At 44.7% G+C, this 22838-nt stretch overlaps 1 protein-coding gene across 10 annotated transcripts in view; it reads left to right on the plus strand.

Annotated features, from left to right (window-relative positions):
* The window catches only part of Ctnna3 (catenin alpha 3), a 1512724-nt gene that overhangs the window by 83357 nt on the left and 1406529 nt on the right, over positions 1–22838 (plus strand). For all 10 annotated transcript variants that reach the window (XR_004112256.1, XM_031347512.1, XM_031347507.1 and 7 more), the window contains one exon: positions 21911–22103. Coding sequence is in view for 9 of the 10 variants with exons in the window: in XM_031347512.1 (XP_031203372.1) it covers positions 21911–22103 (193 nt within the window). In the remaining variant the exon portion in view is untranslated. The remainder of the gene's footprint in view (positions 1–21910; positions 22104–22838) is intronic.

Consider the following 22838-nt stretch of genomic DNA (forward strand, 5'->3'; position numbering starts at 1 on the left):
GAGAGAGAGAGAGAGAGAGAGTTTGGCATGGACCTTTGAAACCTCAAAGCCCACCCCTATTGACATTTTTCCCCTAACAAGGCCACACACACCTCCTAACCCTTCAAATCCTTAATGCCACTCCCTGGTTGACTAAGCATTGAAATATATGAGCCTACTACCGGGGGCCATTCTCACTCCAGCCACCTCAAGGAGCTTGACAAAACTGGTCACAGTGATCCTCAGCCAAGAGCAGAGAGCAATGGATTGATGCTCAACTGCCGGTGCTCAACTGGCAGTCTCTTCTTAATTCAGTCCAGAGCCCAGCCCGTGAAATGGTTCAGGTTGGGTCTTCCCACTTAACATAATCAAGATAACCCTGAACCATGCCATCAGAGGTCTTTCTCACAAGTGATTGTAGATTGGGTCAAGCTGACAATGGAAACTAATCGTCAAACACACATACACAGACACACAGACAGACAGACAGACAGACAGACACACATACACACACACAAACACACACACACACACACACACACACACACACACACACATGAGAAAATGCTGTATTGGATGGATTTCATTAAAATGCTAATTTTGCAGCTTCCCACCTTTTTTCTTTTTTTCTTTTTTTCTTTTTCTTTTTTTTTGAATGCTGGGTATTCAACACAGGCGCACAAACATTTTAGGCAGGCACTCTAACCACTGAACTATATCTGCAAACCAACTTTCCTATTTTTTTTTTTTAAATTATTTACATGTATGGTTGTTTTGTTAGCCCGTATGTCTGTGTCCCTGTAGCACATATGTGCCTGGTGCCCTTGGAGGAGGGAAGGGGCTGATCTGACCTGGAGTTAGAGCTGGTTGTGAGCCTCCATGTCGGTGTTGAGAACTAGACCTAAGTCCTCTGGAAGACAAGCAGGCACTCTTAACCTCTGAGCCATCTCTGCAAACCCCGTTCTTTATCAAAACAGTTCAGCCACATTTCTGCTCCGTTACGTATCAGACGGCTTCATCCCCGCTTTTCTTTAAAGTAACCACTCACTTTGGGATCTTTCAGTTTTCAGCCTTTTACTGGGCGATCATAAGTGCTGCTTGTCGGCTGGAGATGTAGCTCAAGTCATAGGGTGCTTGCCCAGCCTCTCATCCGTTGGTTTCGTCACACACAGATCATCTCTTTAAAGTATAATAAGTACCTTATTATAACCTTGTGCTCGATACACTCTCACATTCTGCCCCTGCCCCAGGATGTTTAGATTTTATTTAAAACATTCAATTCGTAGAATTACGTATCCAATCTATCTGTGATGATTTGATATATGTGTGTGCATTATCTGATGACCACCACAGCCAAATTAGTGAATATATTCATTTTGTCCATAAGTACTGTTTTGTATGTGCAAAGCAAAGGCACTTAAAGTATATCTAAACTCTAACATTTGTTTCATTAAGCTTCACGTATCTTATAGTCTCCTATTCACAAATTAGATCCCCAGAACTTAGTTCATCATATGACTGAGCATTTGTATCCTTTGACCAGACTTCCCATTTCCCATAGCCCCCACCTCCAAGACCCCAAAAACTACTATTTTATGCTATTCTGCATTTTCATTTCTGTGAGACGGTACAGTATTTTCCTTTTATGCCCGGAGACATTATTTACTACAGTAATGGAAACATTATTGAGGATAAAAGCTTTACGTTCACTCGCGCTGACAAATGGTAAGAAATCCTTTTCTTAAAATGACTTAATAATGTTCATGCATACATACATGTCAAATTTTATTGACTTCTGTATCAATAAACTCCTAGGTTATGCTCTTAGCTGTTTTTTTTTTGTTCCCCAGAGAGTTCCTGGTTTGAATAGTTGCATGGTTTATATAGTCAGAGGATACAGGACCTCATTATGCTAAGTACGTTTTAGTAGAAGCTCATCTCCTTTACATTAAAGTAACCATTTTAGTAACCCCATTAAAAAATTCTCACATCTCCCCATTGTTTATCTTTCTATCAGATTCTTTTGCTCACAGGGTTGCAGAGGAATTACTTATCTCGGTTCATAATTCAAGATCAAAATTACATTTTAATTTTTGGGGTAATTGGTCATAGATACTATGCTGTCACTCCACGTTCTTAATTCATTTATGCATAAATCTTCATTCTGGTCTTTTTATAGTAACCAATGTCTTCCCTACCAAACCTGATTTATCTTTAATCTCTCTTTTTTTTTTTTTTCCTTTCTCTTAAGCTCAGGTAAATCACTAGGTCATCTGCAGGGATGCTCAGCCTGGGATATATTTCAATCATTCGCTCTCCTTTTCTCGGTGTGATAACTTACACACTGCATCCCTCTGCAATAAATTCCTCCAGTGGGTCAGAAATATTTTTTTTTTCTCAGCAATTACATTTTTATGATTGCAACCGCAGGCATCTGCATCTTATCACTTTCAGGATCTGAGTGTGACAGTGGAGTGAGGAAAGTCTATTTATGCAGATCTGCTCTTCAGAGAATTTACATTTCCACCGTTGTCTCTCTGAAGGGGGCATAAACTGCTATATCATGCTATAGTCATTATGGAATGGATCCATCCATAAGCTTATTTACCACAGATTATAATTTTCTGTGTGTCAGATTCATGTCGAATGGGAGCTAAAGGAGTAGACTCACAATCTCCTAAAATAAAATAATAATTCCCTTTATAAGGTGTTCTAAAGATTTTTTTTGGCAAAAGCTAAGGTGTATTTTATGATATAAATACATTTCATGTTCTTAAAAGGTAACTATTAAGATTAGAGCAATGGTAACCGACATTATTTTTCTGGTTCTCATTACTTGTATACCTTATGGCTATGCCTCATTTCTACTTCCATACTGACTCCTAAATATCTACACACACACACACACACACACACACACACACACACAGAGACACAGAGACACACACACACAGACACACACACATGCATATATATACATATATATGTATATATGTGTGTGTATATATACACATATATATGTGTGTATATATACATATATATGTATATATGTGTATGTATATATATACATATATATGTATATATGTGTGTATATATATACATACATACATATATATATATATGTATGAGTGTTTGCCTACATTTATGTATTTTTGCAAGGTGGGTGCATGGTACTTACAGAGGTTAGAAGAAGGACATCAGGCCCCCTGGAATTGAAGTTGTGGATGGTAGTGAACCATCATGTAGGTGCTAGGAACTGGACCCAGATTCTCACTAAGAGCAACAAGTGCTCTTAACCACTGAGCCATCTTTCTGGCTTCTTATCTGTATCTTTATGGGAGTCCACTTAGGAATAGCTTTCTTTGTATTCTATAATAATAGTCCTTGGCCAAAACTAAAACTATCTTGTGACTCATTCACGAGTCAGCATAAGCAAGGTTATGTTGACACAGCCCTAAACTCTCAGAGGTGTAATAAAAATTCATTTCGAGTCCAAGCTAGAGATTCGTGGTCAGTTATCTGGGGCCTCTGATCAATGCCAGTGTTCATGGACCTAGGCTAGAAGAGAATTCGTCAACAAGGGGAAGAGGGCATGATGAACCATGAAAAGGGGCCCTGACATGTCCAGTTGTCACATACGTTACATACGACGTTACATATGTTACTTCCACTCATGTCGTTTTATATCAAAGCCACGCTGTCCAAAGTGAATGTTGGATGTGCCGACTTGCCTAGTGCCTGGAGGAGAAAGGGGCTCTTTGTGTACAGCACCCAACGTCATTGCTTTCTCGTCGCCTCCTTTTGCTAAGCCTCCACCTGCTCTCAGGTTCTGCTGCCCTAGTCAGGTCTTACTTCATCTAGGGCTGGGAAACGGACTTGGTGACACTCACAGGTTGTTGAGGAGCTTGTGAGCTTCTGGCAGATGATCACGAACTGGTCCTACCACCACCATCAAGAGAGAGGTCTCCTACCCCTGGGTTGCATGGGCTCTTTGGTTGGGTCCAGAAAACCGGTCAAGGAGAGGTGATTAATATAAATAAGAAAGGAGCCAAGCATTTCATTTCACATGCATGTGAGGAGCTTCAGGAGATGGAAGTCCAAAGATACTGCTCAAGTGTAACGCTCTGACGGTCTTAGATGAACTCCAGTCAACTCAGGAAAGAATGAAAGAGTCAGACAGATATCTGAGCCATGCTGGTAAGTTCTAGGATTTTTTTAAGGGACAGATGGCAGTAGGGATACAGCAGCTAGTGGGAACTCTAGTGTTCTTGAAGAGGGCCTTAGTTCAGTTCCCAGACCAAGGTCACACAATTTACAACTGTCTATAACTACAGTTCCAGAGGATCCAGTGATCTTTTCTGGTCTTCATAGAACCTGCATACACACATACATACATACACATACACACATACACACATACACACACGTAACACATATGCATACACACATACACACATAAACATATACATACACAAACACACATACACACATACACACATATACACACACATACACACATATACATACATGCATACACATACATACACACACATATACATATACACACACCACACACACCACACACACATGCAAAACATACAACACACACACACACACACACACATGTGAACATAAAAATAAAAAAAATCCTAAAAGAACATTCCTTTAAAGAATTTGTCTAGTCAGGGTCATTGTCAGCCCAGTTTCCATCCGTGAGTGTTTAAGGTAGATCTGCAGCCTTGGTAAACGAAGGGGAATCCCTCCCTAAAGAATCTTCATAACTTGCTACGTGTAGGGAAATCAGGTCTGTGGACCCTTTCTGAAGTCACAGGTCATTAAACAATCCCAGCTTTAAAAACTGATTTATGCAGGGTGGTAGTAGTGCACACCTTTAATCCCAGCACTTGGGAGTCAGAGGCAGGCTGATTTCTGAGTTTGAGGCCAGCCTGGTCTACAGAGTGAGTTCCAGGACAGCCAAGGCTACATAGAGAAACACTGTCTCAAAAAACCAAAAAAAACCCAAACCAAACCAAACCAACCCCCCCACCCCAAAAACAAAACAAACAAGCAAACAAACAAAAACCCCAAACCCAAAAACCCAAAAAACCAAAACCAAACCTGATTTACTAGTTTGTTATATTTCATGATATCGTGTCCTTGTCCATCAACCTCTCTCTGTAGAGCTAAGCAGAGGATGCCTAGAGAATACAGTCATTTTAGGTACATAGGATGCCTAGAGAATACAGTCATTTTAGAACAGAACTGAAAAAGAAGGAGCATTTTAGGCACTGTTCTATTTCTGTGATAAAATACTGTGACCAAGGTAATTTTTAAAAGAAAATATTTAATTTGGCTTCTAGTTTCAGAGAGCTAAGAGTCCATGACAGTGGAGCAAAGAACAGCAGAGTGATCAGATCTTTTTTTTCTTCTCTTCCCTTTTTTTGTTTTGTTTTGTTTTTGTTTTTGAGACAAGGTTTCTCTGTGTATCCCTGGCTGTCCTGGAACTCACTCTGTAGACCAGGCTGGCTTTGAACTCAGAAATCTGCCTGCCTCTGCCTCCCAAGTGCTGGGATTAAAGGCACATGCCACCATTGCCCAGCTCTCTTCCCTTTTCTTTTCTTTTTTTCTTCTCTTCCTCCTCCTTCTCCCCCCTGCCCCCTATCTTTCTACTTCTCTCTCATTCAATAAGGTTTCTCTGTGTAGCCCTGGCTCTCCTGGAACTTACTCTGTAGACCAGGCTGGCCTAAAACAGAGCTCCATCTACTTCTACCTCTTGGGAATAAAAAGGCATGGGTCTCCACTCCTGACTGAGTGCTCACATTTAGATTCAGCTCTGTGAGGCACACAGAGGTGCACTAAGAAACCCACAAGACTTTTGAAATCTCAAAGCCCACCCCTATGGACACACCAAGTGATCCTCCAACGAGCCCACCACAGTGACACACCTCCTTCAATAAGGCCATACCTCCTCCAGTAAGGCCATACCTCCTTCAGTAAGGCCACACCTCCTCCAGTAAGGCCATACCTCCTTCAGTAGGCCACACCTCCTTCAACAAGGCCACACCTCCTCCAGTAAGGCCATACCTCCTTCAATAAGGCCACACCTCCTCCAGTAAGGCCATACCTCCTTCAATAAGGCCATACCTCCTCCAGTAAGGCCATACCTCCTTCAGTAGGCCACACCTCCTTCAACAAGGCCACACCTCCTCCAGTAAGGCCACACCTCCTCCAGTAAGGCCACACCTCCTAATCTTTCCAAACATTTCTACCAAGTGGGACCGAGTGCTCAAAGGTATGGTCCTTGTAGAGATCAATTTTATTCAAACCACCACCAGGAGAGACCTGAAGAGTGCCAGTAAGGGCTCCTCTAAACACCATGTTTTCAATTTCTCGCAGCCATTCAGAAAGAAGTCTGCTGCACTCCAGCCTCAGCAGAATTTCTTTCTCTTCTCTTCGAGCCCCAAACCTCCAAAACAAAGAAAGAAACAGGGGAAGAGCGTAGGTGTAAGCAAATGGTCACGAGCAAGTAGGTGTCAAGAAAGGGTTAATTAATTTTCCACTCTCCTATAGACCTGATTGGCTCCCGTGTAGGAGGTAGGACTTCGGGTTCTTAGTCTCCATGAAGAGAATTGCAGAAAAAGAAATCACTGTTAATGCGATCGCTTGCCAGTTCCACAGTTCATTCTGAATGAATCTAGTGTCATTTACTTGCGCGTCTGTCTTAGCTTCAGTTGTCAACTTGACAGAAACCAGAGTCATCTGAGAGGAAAGTCTATCAGATCACATCGGCTTGTGGCACTTCTGTGGCGGGACTGTCTTGATTGTTAGTTGCAGGGTCCAGCCCGTTAGAGGCCATAACATCCCTAGGCAGGTAGGTGGTCCTGGGATGTGTAAGAAAGCTTGCTAAGCGTGAGCCCCCGAGCCAGCCGGAGAGCAAGCCAGGAGGCAGAATTCCTCCATAGTTTCTGCTTCAAGCTCTTACATGAGTTCCTGACCCAGTTTCTCTCAGTTTCTGATGGCCTACCTCCTACCCGGGAGCCAATCAGGTCTGTAGGAGAGTGGAAAATTAATTAACCCTTTCTTGACACCTACTTGCTCGTGACCATTTGCTTACACCTACGCGCGCCTCCCCTGTTTCTTTCTTTCTTTGTTTTGGAGGTTTGGGGCTCGAAGAGAAGAGAAAGAATTTCTGCTGAGGCTGGAGTGCAGCAGAGACTTCTTTCTGGATGGCTGGGAGAAATTGAAAACATGGTGTTTAGAGGAGCCCTCACTGGCACTCTTCAGGTCTCTCCTGGTGGTGGTTTGAATAAAATTGGTCTCTACAGGACCATAGCCTGTCATCTGGGAGTATAAGTCGAGCAACGCCTTTTCTTTTGAGCTGTTTTGGTCGGAGTACTACAAGCACACCAACAGTACTACAAACACGCTGGCAGAAAGGAAACTAGAGGGGCTTCTGTGATCTTTTTATTTTTTTATTAATCATTCCATTCATTTACATCTCAAATGATATCCCCCTTCCAAGTTACCCATACACAACTCCCCCATCCCACATCTTCCCTCCCCCTCCCCTTTGCCTCTATGAAGGTGCTCCCCTCAACCCCCTCCAGTTTCACTGCTCCAGCATCCCCCAACGCTGGGGCATCAAACCCCCACAAGACCTAGGGCCTCCCCTCCCATTGATGTCAGACAAGGCCATCCTCTGCCACATATGTATCTGAAGCCATGGATCCCTCCCTGTACACTCCTTGGCTGGTGGTCTAGTCCCTGGGAGCACCGGGTGGTCTGGCCAGCTGACATTGTTCTTCCTATAGGGTTGCAATTCCCTTCTCGCTCCTCTAGTCCTTGTGCCAGCTCCCCCACCGGGGTCCCAGAGCTCCTTCATAAGGGGGAGGCAGTATCAGGCTTCCGTGATCTTTATTTACAAGCTTTCTTCTTGCACCCTTGCTGATTATCCCACCAATAGATTAGATATGGCAGCCAGCCTCAAAGGAAATCTGCAGATGATCCTGTACCCATACAAAGTTCTTGCAGAGTAATATTGGCCTAAGCAAATATTGGACTTTTGACTGTAGTATATAATCTTAAAAATTGGTAAGCTAAATGCCTTTGAAATACTTACAGGCCTAATGCTTAATAAGTATTAACAGTGTTATTTTTAGTGGCAGGATGAAGAAATGAAGTTAGCGAGCTTCCATAATGTTTGAAGGTTTGAGATGATTCCAAATAGCGGAGTCGACATCTACTAAAGCAGCTCGTTCAACTTCTGAATCTTTGACTGCCAGAAAACTGCTCCCATGGGGAAGACGCTGCCTAGAGTATTTCTTGAGAAACAGATAGTCCGGAATGAGGAAGCTACTTTTAAAATGAAAATGAGACTAAGAAAAACCAGAAGTTTGTAGAATCCAGATGGGGCACATAGGACAGAGTTATCAGAATGTCCTCACTGTCCCCCAAGACATGGGGCTCTGTGACCAGCTGTGGGCAGGTGTTAGGGGCAGTGCCCCTACATATCTCCTTAGTCTGATTCCTAGACTTTCTTCTTCTCCTTCCTTATCCTCCTCCTCGTCCTCCTCCTCCCCTCTCTTCTTCTTCTTCTTCTTCTTCTTCTTCTTCTTCTTCTTCTTCTTCTTCTTCTTCTTCTTCTTCTTCTTCTTCTTCTTCTTCTTCTATCAGACTCTGGTGTTTTACTATTTGCTCCAAGATTGTAGTCTGTTCCACCAGCATTTTGTATTTTTTTGTCATCCTCCTGTCTCAACTTTTTGGGGGCTGAGCTTATAAGTGTGTCTACATTGAGTACCACTGCTAATGGTTTTTTTTTTTGTTTTTTTTTTGTTTTTTTTTTGTTGGTTTTTTGTTTTTTTTGTTTTTGGCTTTTTGAGACAGGGTTTCTCTGTGAAGCTCTGGCTGTCCTGGAACTCACCCTGTAGACCAGGCTGGCCGCGAACTCAGAAATCCGCCTGCTTCTGCCTCCCAAGTGCTGGGATTAAAGACGTGTGCCACCATTGCCTGAACTTATTATTATTATTATTGTTGTTGTTGACTGCTAATGTTTTTATCTTGCAATTGTAGCTTATCTTCTCAGTGAATTCATAGAGCATGCTTAACTTAGCTTTGATCTGTGGTCTCAGCACCTTCATCAACTGAATTTTTTTTTTATTGATTATTCTGTTTATTTACACTTCAAATGTTATCCCCCTTCCCAGTTTCTTCTCTGAACCCCCTCATTCCACCCCTCCCCCTGCCTCCACGAGGGTGCTCCCCAACCCATCCACCCACTCCTGCCCCACTGCCCTATCATTCTCCTACATTGGGGCATCAAGCCTTTACAGGACTCAGGGCCTCCCCTCCCATGGATGCCGGACAAGGCCACCCTCTGCTACATAAGCAACTGGAGCCATGGGTCCCTCTGTATGTACTCTTTAGTTGTTGGCTTTGTCCCTGAGAGCTCTGGGAAGTCTGGTTGGTTGATATTATTGTTCTTCCTATGGAGTTGCAAACCCCTTTGGTTCCTTCAGTACTTCCCCTAGCTCCTCCATTGAGGTTCCCGTGCTCAGTGTGTCAGTAGACACAAGGCAGCATTTGCAGTCTTGGTGAAAGGCTAGAAGAATCTTTATCTCTCCACTGTGGTCAATTATACTGCTTGAGATGTGACCTAGTCCTTCATGGAATCCCCTGGCAGTCTCTGGAGAGAGCCTTGAAACTTGAAACCTCCTCGATGCTAGACCTGCGACGGCATTCTTTTTATATAGGTCTAGATATAAATAGCTTCAAATCTGATGGCTCGTCAGATGTCGTTACATCTCGAGGGTAGACAACAATAGAAGCAAATGGCATGGCATACGCCCATAAAAATCTCTTATTGTCAGAAATAATCAAGTGTCCAGATTTGTCTCCAGAGATATTTCAGGCTCCTATTCTAGACTGACCTCTCCCCCCAGCCCCCCCGAGATATTCTGCATTCAGTGCCTAAAGAATTATAAGGGATAGGTACTATCACCCACAGCTGAGAGCCTCATGGGGTACAAACGACAGTGGAGTTGGTTTTGGCAAATCCCTACAAGAGACACAAAAGCCTCAGTTGGGAGAAGAGTGCTAATGAAGCAGGCGATGATGCAGAGAATTCCTGTTCCTGCTGGGGATTCTGCTAGCCCAGTGCTTTCCAGCCTTCACTGCACATGAAAGTCATTTGGGGAACTTAAAAAAAAAAAAAGATCCCGATGCCCAGGCCTCACAAAGCTAGTTAAATCTCAGGGAGTAGGGCCAGGCAGTGAGTTTGAGAACTCCCAGGTGATCGCAATGTTGGACTTGCTGAGTTGGCTGGAGTATCAGCCAGCAGCGAGCTTAGCTCTCAGCCTCTTGGCCCAAGGCTTGCCCTAAAACTGTGCCTCATTTATTTTTCTCTAACCTTAAACTTGAACATGCATCTGTGGATATATCCGTGGATATGTATAATCCTGTAATGTATATGTGGATATGTATTTAGAAGAAATATCACAAACCCTCCCCACCCCATATCTATATATATCCTAATATATGTACATATATGTACATACACTGATTATTTCATATACACATATATATGTACATGAAAGTGAATCCTATAACTAAAAGCTTACTAAATGTGATTTATGATTTTTTTGCAGTATTAAAGATCTACTTAGTTAAAGAACTGTGGCGTATGTTCCTTGTGTGGGCGTGTACACACGAGCGCAGGTGCCTGTGTGGTCCAGAGGAGGTTGTCAGATCCCCTAGAGCTGGAGTGACAAGTGGCTGGCTGTGAGCCTGCTGCTGTGGGAGCTGAGATCTGAACCCGGGTCTTCAGGAAGGGCATCAAATGCTCTTAACCCCTGAGCCATATCTCTCCAGCCCACAAATGGGTTTTTGTTTTTAAAGGGAATGATTTGTGTCCTCAGCTTGGATTCATAAGACACCAATTTTTCGGGTTAGACACATGTCCCATATTCTCCACCTTGCGTCTTTAATATTTCCCAAATGAGAATGCACCATATAACAGCTATACACGTCTAATGTAGCCTGTCTTTTTGGTGCTTATAGGGGATTTCAAACTTGCTCACAGTATACTTTCGTGTCTTTTATCATTTGTAAATTCCAACCTTCTGGGCTGGAGAGATGGCTCAGTGGTTAAGAGCACTGTCTGCTCTTCCAGAGGTCCTGAGTTCAATTCGCAGCACCCACATGGTGGCTCACAACCATCTGCAATGGGATCTTATGCCCTCTTCTGGTGTGTCTGAAGACAGCAACAGTGTACTCCTATAAATAAATAAATCTTTACAAAGAAATTCCGACCTTCCTATTTAGCGCCTGCCCATTGGAATGGGATAAATGCCTCAATTTCAGCTAACAAGATGGTAAAATAGCGTGAGCAAATGATTTAAACTGCATCTTTTGGTAACGACTCTGTTCCTTAGACAAAAACACTCAGGGAGAGGCGGTTGGGTGCCCTGCTTATGTATTTACGTGGTGAGAGATGGGCCTTTGCATAAGTGTGGTGACCCTGTACATACTTCATTCGAACGGCTGGTTGCTTTAGAATTCTCTCTAGACTGGGGGCATTTCCTCAAAGGTTGCCAAAAAAAGGGCTTTTTGCACAAGCCTGACACCAAAGCTTGATCTTCATAACCCATTGTGGAAGGAGAGAACCAACTCCACAAAGCTGTCTTCTGGTCCCACTTGTGGACTATGGTTGTATGTGCGTCTCCACACATACACAGTCAACACACACATACGAACACACATACACGCACACACACACACACACACGTGCTCGCACACACACGTGCGTGCGCACACACACGTACACACACACTCATAACAAAGAAATCATAGTATATATGGACATCCAGCAATGTGTCCATGAGACCCATAAGGACCTGGTTAGAAGCTGGCCGTCTGGAAACTAAGCATCGGTTTCCAAAAGAGCCAACCTTTCTTGACTTCTGGCTTGTAGAACTGTGAGAACATACATGTCTATTGCTAAGCTCTGCAGTCTGCGGCATTTGGTTTGTAGTACCCCTAGCAAATGAGCTAATGTGAGGATTTAAGAGAACAAAAAAGCAGTAATGAAATAATTATAAAAATATGCTAGCTTTTGAAAATGAGCCATGTAGCCTTATGACTCTCTTCTCTTTTTGACTTCAAAGACTGATGATAAGGCACTCGATTCTAGATTATTTTGAACTGACTGAACTCCAGACAAGCCGTACATGGAGAAGTTCTTTATTCTAAAAATTTGCTTTTCTGTGATACTGATCAGGGAATTGGCTTAGAAAACACACATAGACACACACACACATACACAGTGGTAATTGTTATACATAAAAGCTATTATGTGCTGCTATTAAAATTTATTTATGTATACATATTTGTTCATTTTGGTGATGCCCATGTTAAGTTACAGCATAACCCTAAACAGGATAAGTGATATCGTGAGAACAGTATGGTTTCCTTAAATGATGAGGTATAGCTAAGCAGGCCACAGACTTAATCACACACATGTTCTTCCTCCATCTAAACCGGAAGCTCATGTTCTGCCACCACAGACGAGCTAAGGCATCTCCCTCCTCCTTCCAAGATAGCCATGGTGATTAGATCCCTCAGCCAGGCTGTCCAGCTAGGGGAAGGTGATACAATGGCAGAAAACAGAGTCAAAGACACACCTTCCTGCCCCCTCCAAGCTGCACATCTGCTACAAATGTGTGGGGGCCTAGGTCCAGCCCCTGTATGCTCTTCAATCTCTGTGGGCCCCCTTGGGCCCAGGCTAGTTGACTCCATAGGTCAACTGTAGTTGACTTCTTACGGTCACATCTAATTTTTTTGGTCTTTCTGTCTCCTACTCAGAGTCCAGCCCGAGGCTGAGGTCCATCTGGTTTACCCTCTATCTTTCCTGGTGGAAATCTATGTGCCCTTAGGTGTTGAGGTCCGGGTGTCAGACCCTCACTTCGGTTGGGTGCTTCTTGGGCTGGAGAAAATCGAGTACCTGTGAACACAAGCGGGTAAGAGAGAAAAAAAAAAAAAAGACACGGACGCCAGGTAGCTGTATCGAGATGAGATGAAATGTGAGGACTCTTTACTATCGAGAACTGGGTTTATATGGCAACAGACAGCATCGAAAACAAAACAATTCTTGGTTATAGCATAGACATGATAGCAGCGGGGGGGGGGGGGGGGGGGGGGGGAGGGGGAAGCACACAAGTCTGTATACAAAACAAACTTCAAACGGAGAAGCAGGCTGAGTTTTCAGTTTCAGTTCTTTTGATGTTCTGAGCTGCAAAGTCTGTGTTTGATCCCAGGGGTCGCTGCCCCGTGTTTCACGCCACAGGCGGGTGGTCTCAGCCCCGGGCCTGTCACGGCTTTCTTTCGCTTCCGGAACCCGCAACGGGGTAGAGGGGCAGAATAGCACACTTAGGGGCTCTTTTTGGAAGACCCACTTCATCTCCATGACTTGTTTGCAGCTCTGTAGAGACTTCTCTGTACTTACAGAAGGGTCAGCAGTTTGCTCTTCCTGCTCCCTCCCCGCCATCTTTGAGCTTACTCCTGTTTATTTCCTAACTTCCCATAGTACGGTTTTCAACACGGTATGTGCTCCGTAAATGTTGCTTTGAAATGAACCGAACGAAGTTTGCGGTTGGTTCTGGGAGACTGCTGGATGTTAATTTAGAGGTACACAAAGGATCCCAGCCCTTAGGCCTTCCTTGGTACCTTTGCTAAGTTGGTCCAGATCAGGTTTAGAAGGAAGTGGAGACAGGGTTCTCCTTAGCTTGAAGAGCGGCCTGCCCGCTTCCCCAAGTCCACAGAGACTTTTTCACAGATCATGGTTTCTACTTTTCTCCAAAGCTTCCTCTTTTCTACTTTTATAACCTCTTTCTAAACCCCAACAAAGTTTAAGCCAATTAACATGGCTTGAATGTCTTGTATCTTACTTCATAAATTTAAATTAACCAGAAAGGAACAGAAGTAGCCCCGAAGGCTCCCGCGAGCTCCTGGAGGAAGGTTAAAGATTCAAAAGTATTTTAGCTCATAAACAGGGAAAAGAGATAGCTGCTAACATGGCCTTTTAATGCCACAGGGACAGCAGAGTGTGAAGAAAAGAGAATTAAGAGTTCGATTGGGAAGGAACACGGATATAGAATATAAATGTGTTATCCAAGTGTCAAGGAGCCAGGAGTCAAAGCAATTGCTATGCTCCAAACAAGATTAAATCACAAGCTCCTACCAGATTCTGCGGTGCTCCCACTGTGTGCTAGGGTAGCTGTCTACAGGGAAAAGCGAAGGAAGGGCTGATTTGCTAAGCATACCAATTTAATCTTCTGTATCTTTGTAGAGCATCCCAAGACATACATCTTAGAGTCCAGTGCACTGCAGATTGTGCAAGAAGCCATTCTAGTATACCTGAAGTAGTCAACATTATACAGACTGTTTCTTTGAGTTCTAATATTCAACATATAATGATGGCATGCCGTTTAAGATCGATTTGGTTATATGAAAGGTTAGACTTTCAGAATTAGTAAAGCAGGAATTTCTTTACATATGATTTGTGCTAACTTAGGATCATTACAGTGGTAAGGGGGACTTCTTACTATATCTTCTATTATTATTATTATTTAGTTATTTGTGGTATTAGTGATTAAGCCCAGGGCCTTACACATCCTAGCAAGCTATTGAGTTATGCCCTTCATCCCAACTCCCTTACACACACACATGCACACACACACACACACACACAGACACACAGATGTACACAGACACACAGACACACAAACATACACATTTGAGTCTGGGTCTTGCTAAGTTGCCAGGCAGGCCTTGAACTTATGATCCTCCAGGCTCTGGCTCCCAAGCAGGTTGGATTATCTGCCTGAGCCACTGTGCCAGACCTGGTTTATTGTTATTACTTATGAGCATATACTAATTGTATAACATAATGGGTTTAGCCAGGTGTGGTGGCGCATGCCTTTAGTCCCAGCACTCAGGAGGCAAAGGCAGGTCAGATTTACATGAGTTCAAAGCCAGCCTGGTCTACAAAGCAAGTTCCAGGACAGCCAGAGCTACATAGAGAAACCCTGTCTCGAAGAAAAACAAAAATAAAAACAAACAAACAAACCAAGCCAAACCCCAATTCAAAATCCAACCCAACCCAACCAACCAGAAACCACCCTCCCCAAACAACACACCCCTGAAAACAAAGCAACAACAAAACCCCCAAAGATTATGAGCTTAATTATGGCATTCCAATGAATCCATGTAATGTTCGTCCCTTCATCGTTGACGGAGTCATTGTCATAACAAAGCACATGGTTACAGACTCAAAAAGAGCGAACAAACCCAAGCTTGCTCAATAAAGCTGCAAGCCTAGAGATTCTCCATATTTAAAAATCCCCTAAAATTCCCAACAAGAGGGAAGAGGGAAGGTTGTGCATCTGGGGCAAGATATAAAGGCGCTAAAATATGCTGCATCCTGTAGGAATCATTTCTGCTGCGGGTTCAAACCCAAGTCGTACGTTCTTTACAGAGCTAGCTCTTTACACCGTAAAGAAAAAAAAGTACCAACAGGGAAGTTAAAACGTGCTGAAGTTAATTTTACTGGTTGCTGGCATTCCTTCGGAGACGGGAGACCTTTTTAAATCACACGGGCACCCCCACCTCCTCCGTGAGGCACTTCTGCTGTGGTGAGTCACCACCCTGGACAGGAGGAGGTGACAGCCTTTTAGGTGAACTGAGGTGAGATCTCTCTGCACGTGATGGCCAAGCCTGTTCGCTTTCTGAGATAAGATGAATCATTAGAAACATCGCTTAACTTTAGTCAATGCCCAATAACTATATTGTAGTGTTCTCAGAGAAGATTTAGCTTCAAACGGCTTATACAAGTGAACAGCTTACAAGCAGCAGTTACATTTTTTTTTTTAAAATAAGCATAATGTTCTTATACAATGCTCCTGTTCACATTTTTTTTTTTTTTTACACTTGCGTGGCATTTACTGTAAAGAACGAGAAGTTCTAGGATGCTCATTTTAATCTCAAAGGTTAGGGTATCTTGCGGGAAGCATTTGGTGCTTGGAGGAGTCAAACAGTAACGGAGGAGTGTGTGGTGGGAAGCAACTTAAAAGACGGTGGGAAGGAACCTTTCAGACAAACGATGCTCACTCTTCACGCTAAACCGAAAAGTTCTAAGCTGGGTGTCACAGTCTGTCTTAATCGAGGCAGATCCCTTCTAGTACTGTGCACGGGGGCAGAGATGTTTGCCTGTTGGTGTTTGTGAAAGCCCCTGTGGTACCTCGGGTTCTCCCTCATCTTCCAGTTACAGTTTAGCTGCTGGGGTAGCCATCACTCAGTTGGGAGGTGGAGGTTCTGGGAGCAAAGTAAGATTGGGTTCAAAGAAAGCACCTTTGACAGAGATGGGGGTGACTAATTTTTTTTTTTGTATTCTTATTGTACATATGCACTGTGTCTTGTTACGCATTAAAAAAAAACCCAAAAAAACCAAAACAAAACCTGGACCTTATTTAACCAATTCATAGTCTTACTGGATAATGTGATTTCCCTCCCTCCCTCCCTCCCTTCCTCCCTCCCTCCGTCCCTCCCTTGTTATTTGATCTTTCCACTTAGATTTCTTTCATTTCTGTGTAAGTTTTAAGAAGCTTCTATAACGGTGGTTTCCATAAGCTCCATTAAATGGCTCTCACCGTGAGCTGTCCCTCCCTGTAGCCCTTTACGCCTCTCTTCTCTCCCTTTCCCTGTTTAATTCTCCAGCTCCACCCTCCCCTGTATCTCCATAACTGTCTATTTCCCCTTCCCTGGGAGGTCCCCCCACTTCCCCTAAGCCCTTACTCCATACCATGCCTCTGTAGCTATATGGCTGGAAATACACTTATCAAATGCTGAAGAGCCGACATCCACGCGTAAGCAAAACACAAGATTTGTCTTCTGAGGTCTGAGTTACCCCACTCAGGATGACATTTTTTCTAGTTCCATCCATTTACGTGCAAATTTCATTTTTTAAAAAAAAACTTTTATGAGAACCGAGTAAATGGGGACATCTCAGAAAAACACCGGGAGGCCAGGAATTTCTGTTGCGCTTAACAAGATAAGCTCAGGAACTTTGGAAGGTGGTGGAACTCTTGTCCCTCCAGAAGGGAGAGGCTAATTAACATTCCTCAGACCACAGGGTGAGAACCAACCTGCGGATGGGAACACATTCCACAAGGTGGAACTTTACCCACCTTCAGACAAGGGAAGTCCTTGCCACCTCATTCCCAGAAGACCCATCAGTTTAAAAAGTCACACTGTTTTGCCAATCACATTGTGTCTAATGGCTGCTGCTCTGAAAATTGTATAAAAGCTCACTGAACAAGCTGTGCGGGGTCATCTCCTCTCCTTAGGGGCTGGGATGGCCCCAGTGCACTGGAATAATAAAAATCCTCTTGCTTTTTGCATCGATCAGGCTCCACGTGGTTCACTGGGGGGGTGGAGGTGGGGTTCCGGTAAGCTAAGGCTCGACAAGGTCTTACACTTTATTCCTTGAGAATTTTACATCATGGCCCCTAATCCTGCTCTTGTGAGATTCCCAGAGGGACCCTCACACTCAAATCCTGGGAACAATGACCCCACACACCACCAAGACACGGACTTGATGCAATCTGCAAGAGGCTTTTTATTCCAGCTAGCTGGGATGAGACTCATATCCCTCGCAGGGGTAGAGGAGTCTGGCCCGAGCAAGGTCTTAGGCAGCTTTTTATTTCTGTGCAGTTGCTGGGGCAAAAGGGAAGACTGGGGTAAGGGAAGGTACCGGGTGGTTTCTGATTGGTGTTGGCTCGTGCTAGGGTCCAGGGGCAGGCTAGCCACCTGGCAATTGTTCTGGGCCAGGTTGTGTACGGCGCCTTGCTGCCCGGATGGCAGCAATAACGACGAACACACTTAGACTTCTTCTCTCGCGGTTTACTCAGGAAATTTTCTTTTTGTGTTACAGCTATCCTAGATGCCCAGGTGTTACAGCTCTTTTTGATACCTAGGTATTACAGCTCTCCTAGGTTCTTAAGTGTCACAGCTCTTCTTGATGGCACGGCTCTTCTTGGTGTTGCTGCTGCTTCTTCTTTCTTCTTTCTTCTTTCTTCTTTCTTCTTCTTTCTTCTTCCTTCTTCTTCTTCTTCTTCTTCTTCTTCTTCTTCTTCTTCTTCTTCTTCTTCTTCTTCTTCTTCTTCTTCTTCTTCTTCTTCTTCTTCTTCTTCTTCCTAGGTGCTGCAGGTCTGCTTGCTTCTGTGGAGTGGCGTGGAATGGCTGGAGACAGCCCCTTATATACCCGAGCTTGAGCTGCCAAGTCCTCCTGGATTGGTTCCCCGGCATACACCTGCTCGGGAGAGGTGCATGTGCAGTATACACCCGCTCGGGAGGGCTGCATGCACAGTGGAATAGTCTGTTGCTACAGTGTATCAGGAACCGGCGCCATCTTGGATTTTATCGTCCAAGCGGCTGCCTACAAGGTTGTTTCTGGGTTCTCGAGCCAGGTTGTCTTGGTTCCCTTGTTTCTGGGTTCTGGGAGCTGCTGGTCTCCCATTGTTTTTAGGTTCTGGGAGCTGGTCTCCCACTGAGTTTAGCTAATGGCTAAATTCCCACAGTACAGTTTGAAAACTTAATCTTACACTCTTCTCCCCATTTCTCCATATCCACCTTCCACCCTTGCAACCTCCCTCTCCCAAGAAAACAAATAAACAAAAACCAAACAAGTCTCGCCATGGGAGCTGCCGTGTGTCACAGTGTGTCCCACAGAACACTCTTTTGCCCCAAACCACTTTTCTTGCAAATGTTCACTGCAGCGAGTCATTGGTCTGGTTCGAGGCCCCTGGCTTCCGATACACCATCAACACTGGATCCTCAGTGGGATTCCTCTCAGATATCCTGCTTTTGCCCCGTGTCATGGAGACCTTGCAACTTTGGTTTTGGAGGAACAGCTCTTTCATGTACTCCAGCTGTTCATAAATGGTGTAGGTGTTGGGGTAGACTGACTCAAAGCCCTGGATCTGGGCCTTGGTGGTAACGACGGCTGGTCAGCCTGACAGCCTTCCTGTCCTCAAGCCTTCAGGGCCAGCTCACCCACACCACGCCACCTGGGCCAGCTCTCCAGCACTGTCCAGGGGAAGAGAAAGGCCAGCTCACCCTAATGCAGCAGCAGGCAAGGGGTGGGGCCAGCTCTCCCATCCTCATTCCCTGAGGTCTGGCTCTTGCTTGCCCCTGCCACCATGGCCAGCTCTACTGTGCTGCCCAGATGAGAGGCAGGGTCAGCAGTCCCTTGCTCACACCCTGGGAACCAGCTCACCCCGGTCCCCTGTTGCTTCCCAGGATGCCAACATGGCCCCAGGTAGGAGTCCAGACCAGTTATGTCTGCATTTCCTTTAGCGGTAACATGGGTCATGGGCGTTGACACAGATCCTGAACCACTGCAGGGCCATGGACCTTGACATGGCCCTCAGCAGCAGCGTGGGCTAGTCCTTGCTGTGGCTTCAGGTGGCATTGCAGGCAGCTCACACCAGGCTGTTCCTCACTACCTTCCACTCTCCAGTTCAGCCTCTGATACACACAGCATTCTGTTTCTCTTTCTCTCCCACACCCCCACTTGCTCATGTTAGTGGTACCAGGGGTTCTCTAGGTGTCTTCTGCACGGTGCCTGGTGGGAGTCATCTCTGGTGTGCTTCCTGGAAGGTGTGTGTCTTCTTGGCCTGGTGGGGGTTGTCTTGAGGGTGCTCTGCCCTAACCCTGCTGCATGGTCAGAAAATTTCATCTTTTAAACAGCAGAATCATACTCCACTGTGTAAATAGACCATGTTTTCATTATCCATTCATCTATGAATGGACATCTAGGCTGTTCCCAGTCTCTGGCTGTTGTGAGCAGAGCAGCAATGAACCTGGATGAGCAAGCGTCTCTGTAGTGGGAGTAGAGCCCTGTAGATGCCCAAGGGTTGTGGAGGTGGATCTGGAGATAGATCTAGTCCTGCTTCCTGAGGAACTGCCACACTGATGTCCATAGTCAGCCCCCCCCGCCCCTATTTTAAGGTTTTACTTATTGTTAGTGTATGTGTGCGTGCATGTGTATAACATATGTGGGTGCATGTGCCACTGTGTGCTTGTGGACAACTGTCAGACCTCAGTGTGCCCCTCTTCTACTCTGGCTACAAGGATGCAACTCAGGCCATTAGGCATACTATCTAGGGCTTTATCTACCTCATACATATAATATGGTGTGCATACTAGATATATGTTCACACATATATATGTGTATTTTATATAGTGTATATTTATGGGGTACAATGGTGGTTTTATTTGTGTACATGTGATGGCTTGTATAGACTCAACCCGAGGAGAGGCACTATTAGACGGTGTGGCCCTGTTGGATTAGGTGTGTCACTGTGGGCGTGGGCTTTAAGGCCCTCATCCTAGCTGCCTGGTAGCTAGTGTTCCACTAACAGCCTTTAGATGAAGATGTAGAACCCTCAGCTCCTCCTGAACCATGCCTGCCTGAATGCTGCCATGCTCCTGCCTTGATGGTAATGGACTGAACCTGTGAACCTGTCAACCAGTCCCAATGAAATGTGGTCCTTTTAAGAGTTGCTTTGATCATGGTGTCTGTTCACAGCAGTAAGACCCTAACTAAGACAGTACACATGGTGGAAAGATTCCATCTAGTTTAACATAGCCAGCATCTCACTGCCTTACCATTGGAGGAGCCCCTATTTCAGTAGGAGCCCCAGGCCTCCTAAGTCACACACTGGATACAAGCTATTTATCTACTTTATAAAAGTCTTATCCCCAAACTGCTGGGACCCAAGGTTTCATTAAAAAAAAAAAAAATAGAAGCAACGGATGTTTTTCATAAAAGAAGACTACGAACTTTTGTTTCTACATATCTCCCCTCTTTAGGCTGAGAATTTCATGCACACATATAATGTGTTTGGATCAAATCTACCCCCCATTCTGTCCTCTTCAATTCCTCCTGTATGCTCCCAATACATTCCCCTCCCAGCCTCTTGTGCTTTCTTTTTTAAAAAACTTGCCCAGTCCACTTGGTGATGCCTAGCCACGAACGGGGTACAGTTTTGTACTGGGAGTTTGGTTTTCACAGCCTGAATTTCTGAAGAAAACAGGTTCTTTCTCCCACCAGCTGGTCACTTGCTAACAGCTCCTGTACTAGGGCTGCAACTTCATGAGTCCATTCCCCATCCATGCTGGGAGTTTCTCTAACTTGATCTTGCTTGTACAGCCGCGTGTGGAGCCACAACTGCTCTAAGTTCATGTGTGCAATAGCCTGTCCCGCCCAGTAAACAGTGTTTCTCTGCAGACACCCACTCCCTCTCTGTCTTTTATGATCTCTCTACGCCCTTTTCTGTGATGGTCCCTGAGCCTATGTCGTGGGTGATGCCCTTGAACATCTTTTCTTACCACTGCCATCTCCTAATATTGTCCTACCTCCATCCTCCAAGTGCTGGCGTAACAGGTGTGTGTCGTCACCACCCCTGGTATGAGCTGTAGCAGGGCTCGAACTTAGAGCCTCATACATGCCTGTCAAGCATGCTAACCACGGAGACACACAGTGTACTCCCCCCTCATTTTTCACTTTTTTTTTAAGTATCTTTCTCTATTTTTTTCCTAAGTATCTGACACACCCATGGTCCTCTCAGGCCTTCATCCAGTAGTAAAACTTGATGAGATTTAATATCAGTGACTCTCCCTTCCAGTCATCAGTTGGGATTCCAGTGGCTTGCCCTCGAAGGAATGTCTTGATTCCTGAGGACATGACAACGGTCTCTGGGATGAGTCTTGTGACTGAGATGTGATTCTCTCTCTTCTGGGCTATTCTATCTCAAGCCTGGGTTCTCCTTACAACATGTTTAAAAAGTCCCTTATGTTTTATCTCCCAAACTTTTAGGTTACTACCCTGGTGAATTGTCCGCAGAATCCTTCCAACAGGAAGAAAGGACGTTCAAAGAGAGCCAGAGTTCTTCTAACATCTGTGGAGGAAGCAACTTGGAATTTGTTAGACAAGGGGGAGACGATTGCTAAGGAAGCCACAGTTTTAAAGGAAGAGCTCACAGCTGCACTCCAGGAGGTTCGAAAAGAGAGTGAGTATCTAGCCCCGGGTCAGGAGCAAACTGCTTATCCTCGGGGAGTTGGTTATTGCGGCAGATCTGTGAGTGTTTTGCTTTGCGGGCTTGTGTTGATGAGTCTTGCACACAGCTGTGAAGAGCGAGAGAGCTGTGGGAGGCAGAGTGGCTCCTTAGGCAGCTCCAAGGTGGAGTCCCGGTCCTGGCTCTTCTCTGGTTATCGAGTCTCTGTATACAGCTCCTCACCTCCAACCATACTACAGCTCCCCCTAGTAACTGAAGAGAGAGGCTAATGACATGGATGATGCCTTCGCCCATACATCATGAGTTATGAAGTTCTTTGTAAGCAGTTAGGAGGCACTTCCTCCCTGATGGCCCCAGAAACATAGTTTTTACTTTTCAGTGTTTGGAAGCGTAGGTTTACCAATTTTTTTTTTTTTTTAAATTTAGTAAGGTTTTGTATAAACTACACACAACCCATGCTGTGCTTTGCTCATATTATATAATAAAAGGATACATTCTGCCTTTTGATATTTTTACTACAATTAACACAACCATCAATTTTTACCCCTGAAGAAGAACGAGTCTCACCTGCAGCATATTGGAGAAAAGATTTTAAAAGCTTGCTTTTTCCCCATGGGGGCTGCATTTGTTCAGTTGCTCTTGCCTGTGCAGACGAACTCGGGGGCCAGAGGTTGATGTTGGGGTACCTTCCTGTCACTTTTCTGTCCTTCCTGTCCTTCCTTCCCATCC

This window comes from Mastomys coucha, unplaced genomic scaffold, assembly GCF_008632895.1.
Source record: "Mastomys coucha isolate ucsf_1 unplaced genomic scaffold, UCSF_Mcou_1 pScaffold3, whole genome shotgun sequence".
NCBI classification, from domain to species: Eukaryota; Metazoa; Chordata; class Mammalia; order Rodentia; family Muridae; genus Mastomys; species Mastomys coucha.